At 37.0% G+C, this 23,330-nt stretch overlaps 3 protein-coding genes across 4 annotated transcripts; all 3 read right to left on the bottom strand.

Moving 5' to 3' along the window:
- Window positions 1-395: 395 nt before the first annotated feature.
- LOC112055536 (uncharacterized) lies at window positions 396-6,261 on the bottom strand. Of its 2 annotated transcripts, none has more exons than XM_052886038.1 (5): window positions 6,168-6,261; window positions 3,929-4,010; window positions 3,062-3,253; window positions 1,693-1,828; window positions 396-847 (listed from the first exon to the last, which is right to left on the bottom strand). In XM_052886038.1, exons 2-5 carry the CDS (start codon window positions 4,001-4,003, stop codon window positions 771-773), a joined length of 480 nt encoding a protein of 159 aa, XP_052741998.1. In that variant the 5' UTR covers window positions 4,004-4,010; window positions 6,168-6,261; the 3' UTR covers window positions 396-770. The 2 variants fall into 2 exon arrangements, with proteins under 2 accessions (XP_052741998.1, XP_023951473.2); XM_024095705.2 differs by lacking the exon at window positions 6,168-6,261 and adding an exon at window positions 5,108-5,130.
- A 1,798-nt stretch (window positions 6,262-8,059) lies between these two features.
- LOC128198853 (uncharacterized) lies at window positions 8,060-15,185 on the bottom strand. The gene is made up of 5 exons (XM_052886220.1): window positions 15,043-15,185; window positions 12,625-12,706; window positions 10,808-10,999; window positions 9,498-9,633; window positions 8,060-8,290 (listed from the first exon to the last, which is right to left on the bottom strand). Exons 2-5 carry the CDS (start codon window positions 12,697-12,699, stop codon window positions 8,193-8,195), a joined length of 501 nt encoding a protein of 166 aa, XP_052742180.1. The 5' UTR covers window positions 12,700-12,706; window positions 15,043-15,185; the 3' UTR covers window positions 8,060-8,192.
- A 441-nt stretch (window positions 15,186-15,626) lies between these two features.
- On the bottom strand, window positions 15,627-22,838 carry LOC112055534 (uncharacterized). Its single transcript, XM_024095702.2, has 5 exons — window positions 22,698-22,838; window positions 20,948-21,032; window positions 19,607-19,798; window positions 18,977-19,112; window positions 15,627-16,209 (listed from the first exon to the last, which is right to left on the bottom strand). Exons 2-5 carry the CDS (start codon window positions 21,020-21,022, stop codon window positions 16,136-16,138), a joined length of 477 nt encoding a protein of 158 aa, XP_023951470.2. The 5' UTR covers window positions 21,023-21,032; window positions 22,698-22,838; the 3' UTR covers window positions 15,627-16,135.
- Window positions 22,839-23,330: the final 492 nt, after the last annotated feature.

Below are 23,330 nucleotides of genomic sequence, written 5' to 3'. Positions count from 1 at the left end.
ATCTTGACATGATGGCAATGGGACCAAATGGGGACTATACCGTTTCAAACAAAAAAAGAATTTTTGAAATCGGTCCAGGCGTCTTTGAGTAATCGGTGTACATGCATACATAAAAAAAAAACAAAAAAATACCGACTGAATTGAGAACCTCCTCCTTTTTGAAGTCGGTTAACAATTACAATTTTGTAGACAACTTCTTACTTTTACAAATTTTATTTGTATTGTAAAGACTCAATAGCTTTACGATTAGCTGGCTGGACTGCACCCTGGGAGGTCGTGGGTTCGATCTTCGCTGAACTATTGTGGTACCCACTCTTAACATAGACTAATTGGAGGGGAACGGATACATTTGTCACATTAAAAATATATTGGAGTTTTTGGCAATAAGTAATAAGTTTTTAAAAAAAATATTAAATTTATTTTATTAAAAACACACCTAACTTATAAACACATACATTTTATTCTTAAAATTCACATTAAAATTAGACAAATTAATATTTTGTACTTTGTATATAAATGAACGAGTCCCTAACGCACGCCATTGACGATCAATTATTCTCACGTTTCTGCAGCACCCACGACTATAATTGATAGAGTATTGATCGCTGCGTGCATGACGGCTCGACTTATAAAACGTCTTCGCTGCCGTTTGCGCTGCAGAAACGTGAGAATAATTGACCGTCAATAGCTGACTTAAGCCTATATTAGACGATAATGGATCTAATTTTAAGTTTAAAGGTGGAAAGTCGCAGGTTCGTTTCCGGGAAAGCTTATGCCCCGTGTAAATTACCGGCAGCCATGTCGACCCAATGGCTGTGAATGACAAGGAGGAAATACACGCTGAGCACTGAAACAAAAATGTTATCTATACTAATAGCCCATTTATCAAGAAAGGTTATAGGCTATATATTATCCCCGTATTCCTACAGGAACGGGAACCACGCGGGTTAAACCGCGCGGCGTCAGCTATATATAATGTCCATTTCTGGCATTGAAATGCACACTCGAAATGGATATCTCTTAACATCATCATCATCATGAACAAACCATATATTCTGGCCACTGTTGAGCACAAGTCTCCTCTTAGAATGAGAGGGGTTAGGCCAATAGTCCACCATGCTGGCCCAATGCGGATTGGTAGACTTTACATACCTAGGGAATTAAGAAAATTCTCAGGTATGCAGGTTTCCTCACAACGCTAACGCGTGTTTACGACTTTGTCGGTAAGATGGTAACTAACCGCGACCGAAGCCTCCCACCAGCCAGACCTAGACAATTACAAACCTCCGTTTTGTAAGTCCACCACAGAACATACAATTTTTTCCTGTCTTCGGTTCCGAGCTGAAAGAGAGGAAGTAACGAAGGACCTGGGACAAGAGATGACAGTAAACAATGTAATAATTATAATGGAATGCACTGAGAAATGGAATATAGTCAGGAATTATCTGGATAATATGATGAAGATCAAGGATATGGATGAAAGAGAGGATGGAGGATGGGAAGTAAAATAAGACTCGCGACGTTGGTGGTCGGCTTTATGGCAGGAACACCGAACGTCTAGAAGGTAGGAGGGCTTTTTAGCCGGTAAGAGTCCGGCTCTACCCAACATGGGTGTCCATGAAGATTTTCCCCCTACGAAGGCCGTCAAACCAACCTGACTGATAGGTACTCGTACTATTAAGGTTGACTCACATATTTGTATTAAAGTGCCGATGGTGTAGCCCCAGTTCAAGGCCTGCGTCGCCAGACTCACGACGTACATGATGATGTACAGCACGAGGAACACCAGGTAGTATATCAGGTACGCTTTCACGTGACCGCGGTACTCCTGTACAAAGTATAATACATACACACACATTTTAGAATTTAAACTATCGTGAGTAGTATTCACATTAATTGAATACAAAACACGGCTAAAACTCACGTGATACAGAGTTAGAGTATGCCCGATAAGTTTCGATCCCACAGCCTTATAAGTCTCCCATATTCGGAGCCTTCAGTCAACGTGGCACGATCTAAACTGCGAAGCAGCTGCGCGCGCTGCCGCTCACAGCGCGCGTTGAGAGAAGGGCTGAGGTGTAGGGAGTGCTGGTTTTGTTACACTCTCCAACGTTTTATGAATGATTGGTTCCGTCTTCTTGTAAGTAAACGAACTAACAGTACCTTGTTCCAAGTATTTGCGACAGCATGAAATAACGGTTTCTAAGATGTCGGCAGCAACCATCCACGATCACGATTAAAATTTGGGTGACAACAAATTTCTATTGCTTGCCGGCTTGCAAGAACCAGCTCATGACTAAAGGCCCCGTATGGATTCGAAACTAGTCATACTCCAACGTTGTATCACGTGAGTTTTAGCCGTGTTTTAAAATCAATTAATATTTTTATACCATTTTTAAGGAAAAAAGAAGAAAGTTAGAAAACATATTTCTTATTGCCCACGGTGTTGTACAAAAGATATAGTAAACTGTAAGGAAAAAGTAGTCTGTGACAGATATGAAGCAGTAGGGTCATCTCCCCCCGAGTGTGTCGGGTCGAAGGTACGACCCTCGAACGGGAAACATGGGAACTTGCTCCCCTGGTGATATTTTCCAGCCCCTTTAAGAGCTGGCCTGTGAGTCAAGTTGTCAGTGCCTCTATGCAGACTGCGATTCGAATATATCGATTATTCTTATTTATTTCATAAACATCGAGACAATATTGGTTTCTGTATGTATTAATTAGTTAATATTGATGAAGAAGAATTAATATTGTAATAGTGAAGTTAGTTAAAATTTATCTTATTTACCCGAATGTCTCGTAAAAATCAATATATTGAAACCTTGTCATCATCCCCATTTCATCTGAAAAGTGTTACTCTGTTTATAGGCTATGGGCTTTTTTTCACATGGCACACAAGGATCAAACATCTAATACTATGTTTGTTCAAACAACACTGCGCTTTCAGCGTTACCCAAAACAGCTAAGTGGTATTTTGTTCCCCATTTTCAAGTCAATGGGAAAATCATAATTTTGTTCCCTAGTGTCCATACTTTGCAATTCTAAAACGTATGTTACTTACCTTATGTAACCCAACAACCAGGACTATGGCGAAGGCAAGCAAGAAAAGAACTAGTAGAAGAATAATGACGGAGATAGCTATCGCTCCGTTTACGACGCTGCGGTCAATCCCTAGCTTGCCTACAATGTCGGCCAGGGAGGCAATGGATACAAGAGCCATTATAGTCAACACCGCTTGGATTATTGATCCTATCTGTAACATACAAACACAAATAATTCATCTCTACTACTAATAATAATTAGCTAATTAAGTATATTTTTTTTATAGTGCTAGTCTATCGGACGTTTGAACCGACTTTTGGGGCGTAACTAAAAAGGTGGCTGTTTTGCTCAGAACTTAGTTGCCAAAGGGTGAAAATGCTAAAAGAGCGGATGCGTAACTTCGTCATTTCTAATCCGATTTTGACGAGTGTCTTCGCGTTATATGAAAATAATAGGCAATTAAACCCCATTTTTCAAATAAAAGTGATTTTGGAAAATTTTGATTTGTGGCCCTTTAGTTTATGCAGCGAATTAATATTACTCCGTTAGTCCGCTTTCATCTTAGATTGCATCATCACTTACCATCAGGTGAGATTGTAATCAAGGGCTTACTTGTAAAAAAAATAGTCAAAATTGACGAATCAAGTGAGTATACTGTTTTTTTTCTCACTGGGAAATGCTTTTACGAATCCCTCAGCGATTAGTAAGTAAAAGTACCCTCGGAGGGGTATGTGGAACTCGCCGGCCTGGACCAGAATACCTACTAAAACCCAGCGCAACCCTCCGCGTCTTAAATGTAGCAGCAACGGATCAATTGGGACATTCCACACTGCTAAACAAAAGTAGTACTTTTAAAAGAATTTCGATTGTTTGAATTTGATCTTACCAGGTGTAAATATCCCAGGATCAGACACCCGGTCCGCAGCGGCACGCAAAAACAACACTTGTCAAAATGTATCATGATGAACCTGAAAGAACAATGTTTGAGACTGAAAAATCTCATCAAAAATGGCTCAGCAAATCAAAAAATCGCTTCAATATCCCAATGGAACTACTAAATCATAAAGGCGTAAGTTTGTGTGTCAGTGTGTGTTTGTTTCTCCTTTGCACTGCGGCTACTGAAGCGATTTGGCTGAAATTTGGAATGGAAGTAGATTTTAATCTGGATTAACACATAGGCTACTTATCATCCTGGAAAAATTCATGGTTCTCGCGGGAATATACATTTTCTGTGATAAAATCACACATAGTAAGAAAATCTATCTATACTTATAATAAAACTGGTCGACTTTTATACAATTATTCGCAATTTGAGATTTTACTTATACCATTTGTAGCAACAAACGTTAGCGTGGCATAACGGACGACAGCGCCATCTAGAATCTATACTTATAATACAAATTTTGTACATTTTGTACATTCTGTACATTGAAGATAATTTGAAAATTTTTGTTGGGGGGTATTATATAATCGATACTGAAGCTAAAAATATATTTTTTTTTTGAGTTTTTGTCTGTCTGTCTGTCCGTGTTTTTTTGTTATTCGGGCATCACGCTGATGAATTCAACTACTCAATGAATTCAAATGAAATTTGGCGCGGTTTAAGACCATAATACGGAGAAGGTTATAGGATACTTTTTATTGCGAAAATAAAATGAGAAGGGGGTGAAATAGGGGTTAAAAGTTTGTACGGAAAGTCCTTAATTTTTAGAGTTACAGTTTTAAAAATTTGTTCATAAATCATAAAAAAATACAAAATATAGTGTAGTTCAAATTTTTTTTAAATTCAACGCCTACAGTGGTAACATAGGGCTTGAAAGTTTACATTGATTTCTACGCGGACGAATTCGCGGGCGTCCGCTAGTATTCAATATATGAAAGTCTCTGTTCTTGTTTATTGTAGACTAGCGGTCGTCCGTAACTGTGGACTCCTTTTTGTTTCTTTTTCGTGTGAAAAGCTACTAAAAACATAATTAAACTACCAACAAATACTGCATGAAAAACTAACTAAAAATTGAGATTATGTTTCGTTGTGGTCAGATTATATTGTATAATCAATGTTTACCTATACATTTTTCGAATTCGAATTAAATCAGTACAAACGTATTAACCCGATGTGATAGCAACACACAAGTCCATTTATTGGTTTTTAATTAATTTATTGATTGTGAACAGGTACCTACATAAAAATAATGTCATGTATGTACTGATAGCATCATCTAATTGATTAGTTAATTAAACATAACTAGCGATGACGATTTTTTGGTCGCTTGATAATCGAGCCTTAACCGTAATTTGTCTTCTTAAAAAAAAAGATTCCGACGAATTGATAACCTCGTCCTTTTTTTGAAGTCGGTTTAAAATAGCCAACTATAACAATAAAATACAGTGTTGTGTGATTTCAAAATGATATACGATTATTTTCATCATCTGTCATCAATCCGCCACTAATACCCTTATTCGTGTTGCATATCTTGGGAGAAAATGGATATTATTTTGAAAGAATTAAATTAAATTCGTAGATTTGTATAATCAAAAATAGTTTTGTAAATATTTTCTTTTATTTCCGCCAGGGTACAATGACTGATCCTGGGCTCCATAGAATTTTGGACCATCTCCTTTCATAGTTATTTCTTCTCTCCAGCGTAGCGTCATTTTATGTTTTTAACCGACTTCAAAAAAAGGAGGAGGTTTCTCAATTCGACCGTATATATATATATTTTATTTTTTTGGGCGCAACTAAATTCAACTAATTCACCAGGTTTGGACTTGATTAGCCAGTGAACCAGTGGGCGTGGACGCGCTAGTCGCTCTTTAAAGTGGAGTAAAATGGATTGACTCGACTTAACTAGGTACTAACCTACTCGACTAAATTTTTGGTATTCAGACACGTTTAGCAGCTAAATTATACTCTACTCGACTAACCTTCTAAAATAATCCGAACAAGCCTTTATGGTAAAATACAGAACTACAGAAAGATACATAATTATGAATGTGATCGTTTTCCTTGAAAAAATACACAAATGAATTTATGATGTCAATATTTTTACGCAAAATACATTTATGATCATTGCTCAGTTATTTGTAGGCTCTCACATTTTACTTAATTTAATTGAAATACTTACCTATAGTATATGAGTTATATACGAAATAAAAAATCTTTGTCTCAAATTAATCACTATCCTCTCACTTGGTCGCTAGATATATTAGGAATGAAAGAATTGATTTCTATATACTTGTGCAAGGAGGTAAGATAGTTAAATCACTTTATGGATCTGTAATTTGTTTATAATGTATTTTGTAGTTACTTGTGATTCATCTGGTGCAGCGGTAAGTACCTCATTTGTAGAAATAGAAGTCCTAGGTTTGATATTTATTAATTCAAAATTAATTTATTGTCAAAGTGTGGTGTTCGGGAGTATTTTCCATAACTCTAGGGTTTATATTCTTTATGGAAAATTAATAAAAAATATCTAATGAACATGTATTATAAAAAGAATATTTTCGGAGTAAAAAATATATAATTTGTTAATAGATCGGGAATTGTGTCCCCAATATCGCATTTTGATATGACCTAGCTTACTAGTGAAGTGCGAAGTGCTAGTTGCAATATCTCGTCGACATCGACAGTCTTACCACTACGATTACTTATTTTAAAATGCAAGGGTAGAAAAGGCGTCTGTTACATGGGTAGTCGAAATATTTTTAACTAGCGGACGCCCGAGACTTCGTCATCCCGGAAAAATCCATGGTTCCCGCGGGATTTGTGAAAATTCTACGCAGACGAAGCCGCGGGCGTCTGCTAGTACTTCTCTCTCCGCGTCGTGTTCCTCATTACTGAGGGTCGTGACCCCTATCACACATTCATGACTTTTTCCCGCACGATGTCACGCCATGCGGTTCGGTTTTTCGCGACTTGTAGAGCTTCGTGTACTTTTGTATCGAGTGTGGTCTGCTAGTACCTACCTACATTATATTATTATCTCCCCATGTACAATGTACGGGGGTATACCTGGGTTCCCTGGGTCGACGTTGTATGGGTCGGTGGGCATTCCTCTTTCACCTATTTCACATACATCTCTGCGTTTAGGGCACAAGAATTGACATGTGCACCCAATTTCAACTGGATTGGTCTGGTACATTCGAAGAAAACACATAGACATTAAAATGTGCTCGAGCTTGTACTACGTACGTTCGGTACCCTAATTCGAGGATTCCAAACGTCCATGAATTCCTAATAGTTTTAATATGTATGGGTTATAAGGTTTGAGTCTCAATAGCTCAACGGTAAGAGCGGTTGGACTCATCACCGAGGGGTGGTGGTTCGATCCCCGCCCCGTCGGTCTATTGTCGTACCCACTCCTCATACAGCCTTTCGACTAGTTGGAGGGAAAGGAAATATTCGTCATATTTAAAAGATATGGCAAATATTATTATTATTTTTTTTAAAGGTATAAAAGTTATGAATCTCAATCTTTTTTGTTAGATTGACACCATTTTAGACTGTGTCGTCACCTAACATCAGCAGGCTAATTCACTATCTTCGACGTTTGTTAGTTGACATATATGTATACGAAAATGAGATTCTATATAAATGAGATTCTATATAACAATTGTCATCAGGTGCCAACTGGTGGATATCATACAGTAGGTAGATAACATTTTTCAACTAATTTGATGTTTATTTTAATAGGTTGATAATAAAAACCAAAATATTGATACCAGCTGGTGATATCTTAATCAAGCATTTTTAATTGTGGACAAATATAACAAAATACCAAAATAAGTACAATTTTGCAGACAACTTATGTATTTATATTTTAGAAAATTTATTTGTATTGTGAAGACTCAATAACTCTACGATTAACTGGCTGGACTACACCCTGGGAGGTCGTGGGTTCGATCTTCACTAAACTATTGTGGTACTCCCACTCTTAACTACAGACTAACTGGAGGGTAACGGGAATATTGGTCACATTAAAATTTATTGGAGGTATATCTATATAGCAATAATAAGTTTTTAGTAAAATATAAAATTTATTTTATTAAAAACACACGCTAACTTATAAACACATACATTTAATTCTAAAAATTCACATTGAAATTTAACAATTTTATATTTTGTACTTTGTACATCGAATTTTAAGTTTTTAAGGGTGGAAAGTCGCAGGTTTGTTTCCGTGTAAGTTACCGGCAGCCGTGTTGACCCAGTGACTGTGAACGACAAGGAGGAAATACACGCCGAGCACTGAAACAAGATAAAAATTATATAGAGTTAGCAAAAAACTCAGAAGTGGATTAAAATATAAGAAAACCAATGTTGAACAAAGGTTTTATTAATAAACCAAATCAAAACGTAACCAAATTAGAACCTTAGGCAGAGAATACCTTTATCGCCATGGAGGTTTTATATTAATATATAGTTATGAAGACGACGATGTTGATTGGTATATTTATTCACTTTACTTATTATAACAATTGTACATGGATATAAAATAAAAGGTCTATCAAAGTGATGATGCGGTGTGGAATGAAGAACTGGTAAAGATGTAATGTATGGGCGAAACAATATATCAACGCATGCGCGGTCAAGGGAATTCTAGATGTAGATGGCCTAACCTAAAGTGGGCGAACGAAAGAGTTCGTTCGCCACACCTTGAACAGTCTCAGATGCTTATGACTTTGGGTGCAGGTTTAAGGGATCCCTTCATACTAGCCAACACGCCACTGGTCAAGATATTCTCCTGCCTATCCCAAGTAACCTATCCCAAATAACTCATTAAGAGATTACACAACAACGCCACGAGACCACTGAAGCCGATTGTACGGCGAAAGCCCTATATCGCCAGTCACTCCCGCCCGATCGCTTGCCCTCTCTAACTCCCTTCCCTACGGATACAAGTCGTGCCATCCAGCGTAGGCACGAGCCAACACAAGATCGAGCGACGTCATATCCGCCTCAGACGACTATTTCGTACAATAATTTAATAACGATTAAATGCACTATTTCGTCCGTTTCTGGCATTGAAATGCACACTCAAAATGGATATTTCTTAACATCATCATCATCATCATTAAAACCCCATATCGACTCACTGTTGAACACGAATCTCCTCTCAGAATGAGAGGGGTTAGGTAAATTGTCTACCACGCTGGCCCAATGCGGATGGACAGACTTTACATACGAAGATAATTAAGAAAATTCTCTGGTATGTAGGTTTCCTCACGATGCCTTTACCGTTTGAGACACGTGATATTTAATTTCTTAAAATGCACACAATTGAAAAGTTGGAGGTGCATGCCCCGGACCGGATTCCAACCCACATCCTCCGAATCATAAGCAGAGGTCATATCCACTGGGCTATGACGTACCTATCTCAAATACCTGGTTATCTACCTATTACAAAATTTCAACCCTCGCTACTGACAGGTACCTACTATTAAGGTTGACTCACATATTTGTAATGAAGTGCCGATGGTGTAGCCCCAGTCCAAGGCCTGCGTGGCCAGACTCACGACGTACATGATTGTGTACAGCAGGAGGAACATCAGGTAGTATATCAGGTACGCTTTCACGTGACCGCGGTACTCCTGTACAAAATATAATAAAATTAACTATTGTGATAATATTAGAATCAGGTTCTCATGTAACTGGGTTTTAATTATTTACTGTTTAAATAAATAAAACAGAAAAAAGTTGATCACGTGACTCTCGTCCAATTGACACGTAGCCGGTACGCTTGACGGAGTAGGGGCACCCTGCTTCCACTCTAGTCTGCTAGTTTAGCAGCTCAGTTGTAATCGCGTTCTCAAAATGGATGGAATGGAAGTTCAGTGGGTTGTTCGTATAATCCGGCCATTGCATTGTTAGTTACTTGGCTGAGAGGCAACACGAGCGGGGTAGGGGGGTATTAATTAACTGTAAAAGACGTCTTTAACCCTGCTACTAGCGGTTGCCAGCCTGTAATTTCACTCGTGGCTGCCTTACTGACATACGCTAGTTAATCCTGGTTTACATCTAATAGTATCAGTGCTATACTTGATCAATATTGTAGTTAGACGGTAGAACTGTATAAGTAAGTTAAGCGGTCGTTCCGGTAACAATCGATAGTGTTACTTTGTGTATCTGTTATCCTAAAGATACGTAAAGCTTAGAAACTGCTCTGAGGCTACGGCTTCTCCGTTATCAGAAGTGGAATTTAGTATATTCCTCGTTATACATAACACTTTTATTTTAAGAAAAATCATTTCTTAATGCCACAGTGTTGTACAAAAGATATAATAAACTGACAAAGAAAAGAGTGGTCTGAGACGGATATGATGCAGTGGGTCATCTCCCCCCGAGAGTGTCGGGTCGAAGGTAGGAAGGTCGGGACTGCAATTTGAATATATCGATTATTCTTATTTATTTCATATACATCGAGACAATATTGGTTTTTCTGTGTATTAATAAGTTAATATTGATCCTATTTACCCAAATGTCTCATAAAATATATTGAAACCTTGTCATCATTCCCATTTGATCTGAAAAGTGTTACTCTGTTTATAGGCTATGGTTTTCCACATGGCACACAAGGATTCCCAAATGGCCTACGTTCAATGATCAGCTAATACTATGCTTGTTCAAACAACACTCCGCTTGTCGCATTACCCAAAACAGCTAAGTGGTATTTTGTCCCCCTTTTTCAAGTCAATGGAAAAATCATAATTTTGTTCCCTAGTGTCCATACTTTGCAATTCTAGAACGTCTAATAATGTCACTTACCTTATGTAACCCAACAACCAGGACTATGGCGAAGGCAAAGAAGAAAAGAACTATTTGAAGGTTAATGAGGGAGATAGCTATCGCTCCGTTTACGTCTTTGTGCTCAATCCCTAGCTTGCCTTCAATGTCGGCCAGGGAAGAAATGGGTGGAAGTGACATTATAATCACCACCGCTTGGATTATTGACCCTATCTGTAACATACAAAAACAAATAATTAATCTCTAATACTAATAATAATTAGCTATTTTATTATATTTTTTTAGACCTGATATAGTGCTAGTCGATCGGTCAGCGCGTCGCGTGATATTACTGTTCCACATGACGATAATCTGGTTAAAGCCGAAAAAGCAAAAGTATTAAAACACTTGGACCTTGCTCACGAGATTACCGCCATGTGGAATGTTGAGTCAATTGTTATTGTTCCGATAGTTGTTTCAGTCAATGGTCTTATAGCGAAAACCTGGATCAGGAGTCGGATACAAAAGGCAGTGATTCTTGAGACGGCGCGTATTGTGAGGAGGTTCCTCACTCTGGAGCCCTGACCACCGGTTGCTAGGGCACTCAAATGTCCCGCAGCGGGAGGATTTATTTTTTTATATATTTTTATAATAACATTTTTATAAATTAAAAAAGAGGTAAATAAATAAATGAGATACATGAAATTAGCTATTTGTAACATTCTTTTAATAGCTTCACTTGTATATGTAAGAAAATCTTAGAATCTTAATTTGACCCACTTCCCAGTCTTCGATTAGGATGAAATTGTGCACACGCTTTGAGTTCTGATGGCAATACATGACTAGCTGACAAACGTCATTAAAAATCCAATATGGCGGCCTCCCCAAGATGGCGGCCTCCCCAAGATGGCGGACTGGTTGTTTGAAATCCACCCCATGATAGGGGTATCAAATGAAAGGGTTTGCTGTCAGGAATACGAAAATCAGTGCGTGCTAAAAGCGTGTTTTTTTTATTTTCAGCCCCCGTGGCACAGTGGTGTGCGCGGTGGATTTACAAGACGGAGGTCCTGGGTTCGATCCCCGGCTGGGCCGATTGAGGTTTTCTTATTTGGTCCTGATCTGACCTTTGGGAGACTTCGGCTGCTTTTTATGTACCACCCTACCGACAAAGAATTAGCGTTCCGGTACGATGTGTAGAAATCGAAAGGAGTGTGGATTTTCATCCTCCTTCTAACAAGTTACTCCGCTTTCATCTTAGATTGCATCATCACTTAGCCCTTGACTACCAACTACAAAAAAAAATCCATCTTCCAAAAAAAAATACATTATTAAAGATAACAATACAATTACTATTAAAATATTATGTTGTAATTGTATTGTAATCTTTAATAATGTAATTTTTTTTTTAATTTTTTTAGATAGGTATCATTTTTTTGTTTTTTATATTTAATTTTATGTGACTTGTTTTTTTAATTTTATTGCTTTTAGTTTATTGTAGTCTGACATTTTTTGCGTAATAATTTGCATTGTTTAATTTGACATTCATTCATTTCTGACAACTGTGGTATTGACAAAATATTAATTTGTGTACGCTGTGTTAACCTATAATTAGCTGTGCAATAACTACTCATATATTTATTTCAATGTAAATCATTAACATGTGAAATTGTAATAGCTGTTGGTTATCCTAATAAATAACGAATCGTATAAGGCGTTAGGAAATGTATGAAAACATGTCTCAAGTTGTAGGGACTGGCGCAAAATGACGTATTATGCGGGAAATCGTTTTAAGCGTGATCGTCTTGCGGTTCTACTGTACTAGAATTAAAAGAATTTCGATTGTTTGAATTTGATCTTACCAGGTGTAAATATCCCAGGATCAGACACCAGGTTCGCAGCGGTAAGCAAAAACAACACTTGTCAATATGTATCATGATGAACCTGAAAGAACAATGTTTGAGAGCTGAAAGATCCCATCAAAAATGGCTCAGCAAACCAAAAAACTAGCTTCAATATCCCAATGGAACCACTAAATCATAAAGGCGTAAGTTTGTGTGTCAGTGTGTGTGTTTGTTACTCCTTTGCGCTGCGACTACTGAAGCGATTTGGCTGAAATTTGGAATATAAGTAGATTTTAATCTGGATTAACACATGAGCTACTTTTCATCCTGAAAAAGTCCATGGTTCTCGCGGGAATATACATATACAGTAATTTTTAATTATTTATTTTGAGACGTAGACTAGTTTGTCTACTGGCGGCCGCCGAATTTTAACATTTGAATGTTAAAATTCGGCGGCCGCCAGTAGACAAAAATTAAACAATGTATTTAACACCAATTTTCCTGTGATAATCACAGATAGTAAGAAAATCTATATATTAGTATATAAGAAGGAAGTCTGAAGGTGGCGCCAGTGACAGATTGAGGAGTAGAAGGTTAGCTTGGTATGGACATGTAATGCGTAGAGAGGAAAGTCATATTACTAGAAAAATGTTGAATGTGCAAGTGGAAGGTCATAAGAGGAGAGGAAGACCAAAGAAGAGATGGTTGGATTGTGTGAAAGAGGACATGTGTGTAAAAGGAGTGGATGATGAGTTGACGAGTAATAGAGACGCATGGAAACGATTGACATATTTTTCCGACCCCAATTAAGTGGGATAAGGGTAAGGAGATGATGATGAGTAAGAAAACCTATACTTATAATAAAACTGATCGAATTTTGTAAAATTATTCGCAATTTGAGATTTTACGAGGGTGGGCCCTCTCTTCTCGCCTAATAGACTGTGATTTTCAGTTTAAAAATGATTTTATTTTTCTAAGTAGTCCCCCTTGATTTCAATACACTTGGTCCAGCGCTTCTCCAACAAGAGTGTAATTATATATTAGTACAGTTTGGTTTTGTCGATGAAATAATTTTCATTATTCTAATCCAATATGGCGGCCTCGGAAATATCATCAGTTATGATTTTTTGAGTATTAATGTTTGATATAAAGTCTACAAAGTAAATTAACGTCCCGTCGTGACCACGATCCATGCAACTGGGAAATATCGACATTAAAAATCTTGTCGTTTTAATAATATTCATAACGTCAGCTTGTTTAAAAAAATATTAAGTAACACTTATTAAGTATCTACATTTTGATTTTTTTCTTAAAGAACTCGAAAAAGGTAAACTCTATTTCCGAGCAAATACATCTTCCAATTTGGATGAGGTTATAGTAATTTAAAAACATTATTTCCAGGAAGAGTTAAGCCTAGTGCGGACTACTTTAGTATTTTAGGCGAGTAGCGTTCTGATCTACTTGCTACTGCCCAAAAATCGTTCGCACTTTATTCGAGTACAATTCACAAGCGAGTGGTGGTTTGCAAGATGAACAACCTGCAATTCAATAAAGTAAATAAACTGATTACGTTAATCACAATGGCTGAATTTAATTGTTACGGTATTCTGTGGTCTTAACGTACCATAAACACTTATAAATCTAAATATAATCTAAATATTTTGTAACAAAGGAGATGGTCCATTTCAGGTCCACTCTTGTATCATTAAAATTTATAAAATACAAGAATTTTATTAAAATCTGATTAAGTGAATAAATTTATCTAAATAAAAAGAAATGAATGAAATTAAAACCCAAGTTTTTGAGTTATATCAAGATGGCGCCCTTAAAGCAACTAAGACATGACAATTGACAGCAAACATCAAATCGACTACTGCGTTGAAAACGTCAACAATCCGCCATTATTAGCCATAACAATGTTGCATTTCTTGGGTGAATTTTAATATTATTTCGAAAGAATTAAAGTAAATTCTTGAATTTCCGCCAGGGTACAATGACTGATCCTGGGCTCCATACAATTTTGGACCATTTCCTCTCATAGTTATTACTTCGCTCCAGCGTAGCGTCAATTTATGTTTTTAGGAGCAACGAATGAATAGCCAGTATACCAGTGAGCGTGGACGCGCTACTCGCCCTTTAAAGTGGAGTAAAATGGATTGACTCGACTTAACTATTTACTAACCTACTCGACTAAATTTTTTGTGTTCAGACACGTTTTGCTAAACGTGCTGCTGCTAAATTATACTCTACTTGACTAAACTGCTAAAATAGTCCGAACAAGCCTTTATGATTACATAATTATTATTGTGTTTTCCTTGAAAAAATACACAAATGAATTTATGATGTCAATATTTTTACGCAAAATACATTTATGATCATTGCTCAGTTATTTGTAGGCTCTCACAACATTTCACTAAATTTAATTGAAATACTTACCTATACTATATGAGTTTTATACGAAATAAAAAATCTTTGTCTCAAATTAATCACTATCCTCCCACTTGGTCGCTAGATATATTAGAAATGAAAGAATTGATTTCTATATATTTGTGTAAGGAGGTAGCTAAGATTGTTAAATCACTTTATGGATCTGTAATTTATTTATAATGTCTTTTGTACTTACTTGTGATTCATCTGGTGCGTGCAGCGGTAAATAGCGAAAAATTCGTAGAAATAGAAGTCCTCGGCTTAATATTTTTTAATTGAATTATAACCAAAGTGTGATATTAGGTCACAGAATATAAAAATTTCCAGAATGAGTCTTTACAAGCAGCGTGGTGAAGCCAGCGAAACCCATAAAAAAACGTCACGCGTCTTCTTGGCATCCGCATATACAAACTTTTTTCATAATGTAGGTATATTTCAAAATTTAACACTAACAACAATTAGGTGCGTAAATCTATACTAATATTATAAAGCTGAAGAGTTTGTTTATTTGTACCGTACCGTACACGTACGGTACCGTATTGTACCGTAAATTGAACAAAAAAATATATAATTTTTAAAATTAAACAACTATATCATATTATTATGTTAATATATTTGAAATTGTCGTTAAATTATATAATTATATATTAGTATTCTAAATTAAATTATTAAGTACTTATTATAAACTCATTCTATACTCTTAAACATTGTCTAACATCAAATCCTATTCTTCCTTATAACCACAGAAAATAGATAGCTAAATGTAGCTAACTCTCTTCTCTTCTTCGTTCAATCATACGAAAATTGACAACAGAATGAAGAAGATAAAACAGTGGCCTAATTCACTACTTTGGTCTTTATTATCAACTGATTGAAGTGGACAACAAAGTGTCATCTAAATACCATATGATATACACCGTAAGTACCGGATGACATTTGTAATTTGTATGGTATGTGGATGACATTTTGTCAATTGATTTGTTTTCTATTTTGATGGGTTGATAATAAAAATCAAAATAGGAAATAGGTCAGCAGAACAGATGACAATACAACTAAACAACGTTTATAGTCAAAGAGATCGAGTTAATAATATCCACACAGTTTAAGCACTGTTGAAGTTGTCACCCATTGTGACCCAGTGACTCCTGATGACCAGCAGGAAGTAACAGCTGAGAACTGAAACAAAGTAAAATTGGATATTATACGTGTTTTTTTTTATACGTGTTTTTTATTTTTTATTTTGTCTATGTATATGTGCTATATGTAATTTTAAATTTGATATCCAGCTAATTGTTGTAAAATACGTGTCATTTAAATACGTAAGATTTTTAATTAATTTCGAAATTTTACAATCTTAATTATTTTACAATCATCCAGACATTATTAGTTTTTTATGTACATATTAACTACCCGGTCAAGCTTTGCTTTGACTTATACCCAAGCTACCCCTACCCAACCATACCCCTACCCTCCCTACCTTGGAGGGGTTTTAAGGTCGCATTTGGGCGGTTCATTCAATCATCATTTATTTTCACAAAATACACTAGCGTAGGTCATTATTGTGAGGATGCAGGTCTTATATAGAGTGAGCTTGGAGCGGAGGGATAATTTGCTTTTAGCGCAAACCACAGGGTAGAGAAGACCCATCACATAAGCTGCTCTTTTTCTGGCTTTCTGTATGTGAGTCGCGAAGCTCATGCGGTCATATCAAAGGTCTCACCTATGTGTTTTAAATAAAGAAAGGTTGGTATTTATTTTGCAGGTGATTTTACTTTTATCATAGTTTTGTTAAGACAGAAATTCATTTACAATCTATACTAATTTTACAAAGCTGAAGAGTTTGGTTGTTTATTTGATTGGATGCGCTAATCTCAGGAAATACTGGTGCGATTTGAAAAATTCTCTCAGGGTTAGATAGCCCATTTATCGAGGAAGGCTATAGGCTGTATTTTATCCCCGTATTCCTGCAGGAACGGGAACCACGAGACCGAAGTCTCGGGCGTCCGCTAGTATGAAATAAATACATGCATTTTCCTTATCGATACACGCATCGAATAAGTGGGTGACGGACGTCGGGTGAAGTATATCAAGAATATACTTTACTATAAGAGCCACTTTTGACTCCTATAGTTCTTATACATACAGGGTTAATTTTCGTAAATTTGCAATAATTTCATAAATAACTTAGAATCGATAATACTATCGATCTATGATTTCAAATACCCTCCTTAATTTTGACATTTTTTGAAATAATTTTTCCATGAAAATACACAATGTATGGACATAGTGTATCACTGCAAAATCCAGCCGCGTAAAGATACCTAACTATCGCAAGGAAGCGGCTGGTAAGTAGGTAACTGTCTCTAGTCAAAACAAGTAGGTAGGTGTAGGTCCCACGTGTAAACAATCTTATCGCTCCAACCTTTTCGTCTTGCCGACAACAAACGCACCGCACCGCGGGCGCACGGTACGGGAGAAGGGGAGAGGGCGGCTTTTGTTTTAAATTATTGAATTGAATCAGTCAGTTACGTTCGTGTCCTTGACCTAATTACTGCGCGTGCTTGCAAAGTTTTAAGTTTTTAATTAAGTGACCCGTAACCGTTATGTCTCGATCAGTGTACTCAAATCGAGAATTTTATGAAATGGTGCGCTGTTACAATTTAAGTGGTGAAAGCTTAGTTCGCGCGCAAGTGTTATATCGGACTGAAAGCATACCTCGGCTGCAGAGACAAGGCTTAAACCCCAGGCTGCCATCTAGAGCCACAATTCTTGAACAATAAGTACGGTAACCAATGGATTGGACGCGGAGGCCCGGTACCGTGGCCAGCTAGGTCTCCAGACTTAACCCCACTTGATTTTTACTTGTGGGGTGAAATAAAGAGACGTGGCTATGTGGAAGAGGCACAAAGTGTTGATAATCTGCGTGACAAAATAAGTGCAGCCTTTAATGATATTAAAAGTGACACAGAAACACTTAATTTAATAAAAAACAATTTAGGCAAACGTGCCCGTTTGTGTGTTCAACGAAATGGCCTACATTTTGAGCAACTTTTAAAATATTCATAAATAAACTAAATAGGTACTTAGACAATATTAATGATTAACCTGCCTGCAATTATTTATCATCTAAGTAATTGTGTTTTTCGTGTTAAATTGTTATCATAACTTTTTAAAAATATCTAATAATAAAAGACATTACGTACTTTACCCATCTTCTTAGTTAGTTTTTAATAATTGATGAGTGATCGCATCGCGTCGAACGAGAACCGCACCGGGCGGCGAGAGAGCATTGAACTTGATTTTTAGGTAAGTGCCTACAGCATATTAGACTCATATCTTACCTACTAGTACTCTACCTACAATGTACAGTGCCCTTGAGTTTTTAAGAATTAGGATTTCATTGGGAATTTTTCAAATCCTTGTAACTTAAAAACTACCATGATTTATGCAATAATTTTCAAATTGTATTTTTATTTTGCTTTTTAAATTTAAAATTCAAAATAATGAAAGTCTATGAAAATTAACCCTGTATAGTTGTAGGTACATAATATATTTAGTCACCCAGCGGGCGATGGAACGAGCTACTTACGCTCCGTGTCTCTGCGTGATCGAATCAGAAATGAGGAGATCCGCAGAAGAACAAATCATCGACATAGCTCAACGAGTTGCGAAGCTGAAGTGGCAATGGGCATATAGTTCGAAGAGCCGATGGACGTTGGGGTCCCAAGGTGCTGGAAAAGCGCAGTGTTGGTAGACCCCCCACCAGATCGATCGATCAAGCGAGTCGCAGGGATTCGCTGGATGCAGGTGGCTCAGTATCGTGATGTTTGGAAGTCTCTACATGTCTATGTCCTGCAGTGACGTGCGTCAGCTGATATGATGATAATTATGACATAATATATGTATAAGAACCTTTTCTAAGGTTTCGATGGAAAGTACTTACGTATCTGGATCAAGGTTCCAATAATATAGCCAACATCGGGCGGCAGGCTAGCGCATCTCACTATGAACATTATAGTATACAGTATGATGAAGATCAAATAGTAGATCAAGTAAGCCTTGACGAAGCTTCGTCGCTCCTGAAAAAAAAAATATTAGGTATAGAAAAATACTATGCATGAAATTCTGTATTTCACAAATCCCGCGGGAACCATGGATTTTCCGGCATAAAAAGTAACCTATGTCAATCCAAAGTAAAATCTATTTCCATTCCAAATTTCAGACAAATCGGTTAAGCAGCAGATGCAATATAAAGGAGGAACAAACACATAATACACTGGTGCTTCCCGAAAAAAAACAGAAATTATTATAAAAAAACTGCTTAAAGAGCTTTCACTTTACAAATGACAAAAGTAAAAAAAAATTTGCGGTGCGCCCAAAATAAGTAGGTACATAAGCTAAGTCACTGTCATACTTAATTTAAATGAGCATTTTTGGTTCTTTCATCACTTACCATCAGATAAGATTGCAGGCTTACTAAATAATAAAAAAAGCAAAGTGGAAGAGATTGACGTATTTTGCCGGCCCAACTTAAGTAGGTTATGATCAAGGATATGATGATGAAAGACTATACCTTGTGTAATCCAACGACCAGCAGTATGGAGAAGGTGAGTAGAACAGCTACAAGAATGAGGACGATGACGTAGACAGCTATAAGCGCTGCCACGGCAGATTCGTCGATCTTCGCCGGGTCAGTGGAGGCGATCACCGCACCGACCGCCGCCAACGTCACTATAGAAACTATAGCGAGGATTATCGACGCGATCTGTGGAAATTAAACATATAAGGGTAATGCCAGGGGCGTAGTGACTGCCGTATCAGCCGTATCAATGATACGGGGCCCCTAGACTGCAGGGACCCCTCAAGACCCCTTTTGACGGCCACCGTGGCGCAGTGGTATGCGCGGTGGATTTACAAAACGGAGGTCAATTGAGATTTTCTTAATTGGTCCAGGTCTGGCTGGTGGCAGGTTTCGGCCGTGGCTAGTTACCACCCTACCGACAAAGACGTACCGCCAAGCGATTTAGCGTTCCGGTGCTATGTCGTGTAGAAACCGAAAAGGGGTGTGGGTTTTCATCCTCCTCCTAACACGTTAGCCCGCTACCATCTTGGACTCCATCATCACTTACCATCAGGTTAGATTAGTCAAGGGCTAACTTGTAAAGAATAAAAAAAAGGGTGAAAGCATAAATTTGTAAAAATTTAACCACAACCTCACTTATTTTGGTGCTTGCCGGAGAAAAAAAACCAAGAGATTTTCGGGATTTGCCGCTCATCTATTGGGCTCCCGAACTAACTTTGATACAGGGCCCCTCCAAGGCAAGCTACGCCATTGGGTAATGCCCACAGAAATCTTAATAACAAGAGACTAGAAAATGCGAGGCTGTGTATATTCGTGTCACCTGGATGAGTGTTTCAGATGCATGTTTTTGCAGTATCATCAGCCGATGGACGTCCACTGCAGGACTTCCAAGCATCACGATACTGAGCCGTCTGCATCCCTGCGACTCGCTTGATGTCGTCAGTCCACCTGGTGAGGGGTCGACCAACACTGCGTTTACTAGTGCGGGGTCGCCATTCCAGCACTTAGTGACCCCAACGTTTATCGGCTCTTCGAACTATGTGCGCCGCCCATTGCCACTTCAGCTTCGCAACTCGTTGAGCTATGTCGGTGACTTTGGTTCTTCTGCGGATCTCCTCATTTCTGATGCGATCACGCAGAGATACTCCTAACATAGCTCGTTCCATAGCATAGTAACTTATAAGCCCACAAAAATCTTAATAGCAAGAGACTAGAAAATGCGTGGCTGTGTCTATCCGTGGTGTCACCTGGATGAGTGTTTCAGTTGTTTGTTTTTGCTGTATGTTTTTATAATATTAGTAGGTAAGGAGGTATAGATTATAATAAATTTACCAGATGCAAATAACCCAGGATAAGGCAGCCAGTCCTTAGAGGTATGCAGAAGCAGCAAGAATCGAATTGAATCATGATGAATGACCTGGAAAGACATCAAATCTGTAAATAGGAGAAGTGCACAAATATTTTGTGTACACTTGAATGAATGGTTTGCGATCTCTGGAAAGGTTTATAGGTACCTATGTACACGGATTACCTAGGGTAAGTATACAGTCTATAGATCCATGATATACGACGTAGGTAGGTAGTTACTTCCTTGGATATGCTACTACCATTGCCTTCTATTTAAATAATAACGGACGACCAGGACTTTACCTACCATTACCCTATTCAACCCTACCCCTACCTTACTCCTGCCCTACCTCTAACCTACCCTAGGTACCCTAAGTATTATATGTCCGTCTCCTGGCTCTAAGTTACCTCTTTATCAATTGTTAGCCAAATCGGTCCAGCCGTTCTTGAGTTACAAGTAGTGTAAATAACACGCTTTCTTTTAAACGTATAGCTGTATATACAAATTGATATCTACCGAATGTTTTTCCATACAAATTAATAGGTATTACTTACCCAATGTTAACCATCTAACTGTGGCCATATACATGCACGTAATACCTACTTAGGTATACATACATTAGTTTATACTAATTTGTGGGTCCGTGTAGAAGATTCAAGATATAGATAAGTATAGTTAAATAAACAAATGTAAAGCTAGTGAAGCTACTCGTGCCTATAATTTTCAATAGATATAATCATTGTTATAGATTACATCAATCATACATGTACGTGACAAAGTAAGTAATGAGTACAAAATAATAACTACCTTTTTTAAAATACTGAGGCTCTCGCTCTATTACGTACATACGTAATACCTTTGCCTTTTCCCATTGGAAAGAATAAAGAAAATATTATCTACACTAATATTATAAAGCTGAAGAGTTTGTTTGTTTGTTTGTTTGTTTGTTTGATTGAACGCGCTAATCTCTGGAACTACTGGTCCGATTTAAAAAATTCTTTCAGTGTTAGATAGCCCATTTATCGAGGAAGGCTATAGGCTATATATTATCCCTGTATTCCTACGGGAACGGGAACCACGCGGGTGAAACTGCGCGGCGTCAGCTAGTATTTTATAATACTCATGTACATACTTAGGTAGGTACCTATGCAATATATAATATAATAAATATAAAATTTAAAGTTGGTTTAAAATTTAAATTTCAACGAATATTTTACATTTGAACCTTCCGACCTCCTTCATATAGGTATATATTTTTTTTATTATATACAAGTTAGCCCTTGACTATAATCTCACCTGATCGTAAGTGATGATGCAATAAGCGGGTTAACTTGTTAGGAGGAGGATGAAAATCCACACCCTTTTCGGTTTCTACACGACATCATACATCGTCTTTGTCGGTAGGGTGGTAACTAGCCACGGCCGAAGCCTCCCACCAGCCAAAATTATGGTAATTTTGTTTATATTACTAAAATACTTACTTTTATTTTTTCATTTTGTATTTTAATATTTTTTTCAAAATTGTTATTATTCTTTTGTTTTAATAAAATTAATTAATATTATGAATCGAAATTACACAATGAAATTATATTATTATAATAATATTGTATAATTAATGATTTTAATGTTCTATTTAAAAATGATGAAAAATTGTGATTTTAATATTAAATTTAAAAATAAATTAAGTAGGTATATTTTTTTAAAATTTAACAATAAGGTACATAAAATACTTACCTATTTATTTTACAAAAATTGAAAAAAAAATCCACCACAAAACTACCTATGCACTTGCTCACTTTGTATGTTGTGAAATAATTACTTTTGCGTGAAAAGTACTAGATACCACATATATGCACTTCATAAGTAGCTATCTAACGTATATATATGTATTCCCTTCTGACCTATAACGTTTGCGATTAGTTAGAAAGAGAACCCTTGCTCAGATAAAATCGACTAGTAACTAGATTGACCATCTTTTACATATACAAAAATAGGACATGACTCATATTCTGCTCTCGTATGAGCCTGCAATTAGTTGGAAAAAATTGACCGTGTTAGAAGTGGGTACGAAGTCGACGATAGTATAGGTCAATAAAGCTAGTTCAATAGGGTTTTAAGCTCAATAAAAGAAATTTTTTTTTTCAAGGCTTCGAGTTCAGAGCCTGAGGGAATATTAGGATGAATATCGGTAGTGAAAACATAAAACTTATTATAGACAATTTCGTGAGCCTTTTTTATATCGTCAGTAAATACATCCATATTACCAAGAATTGATAAAAAGAAAATATAAAAAAGAAAAGATTTCTTTTTTTTCTTCCTGGGGTCTTCTACTGCCTCGATGAAAGTCTTAAACGCCCACGAGGGGGT

This window comes from Bicyclus anynana, chromosome 16 (assembly GCF_947172395.1).
Source record: "Bicyclus anynana chromosome 16, ilBicAnyn1.1, whole genome shotgun sequence".
NCBI classification, from domain to species: Eukaryota; Metazoa; Arthropoda; class Insecta; order Lepidoptera; family Nymphalidae; genus Bicyclus; species Bicyclus anynana.
Note: the sequence above shows the minus strand (reverse complement) of the source record. Positions and strands in the feature narration are given on the sequence as shown.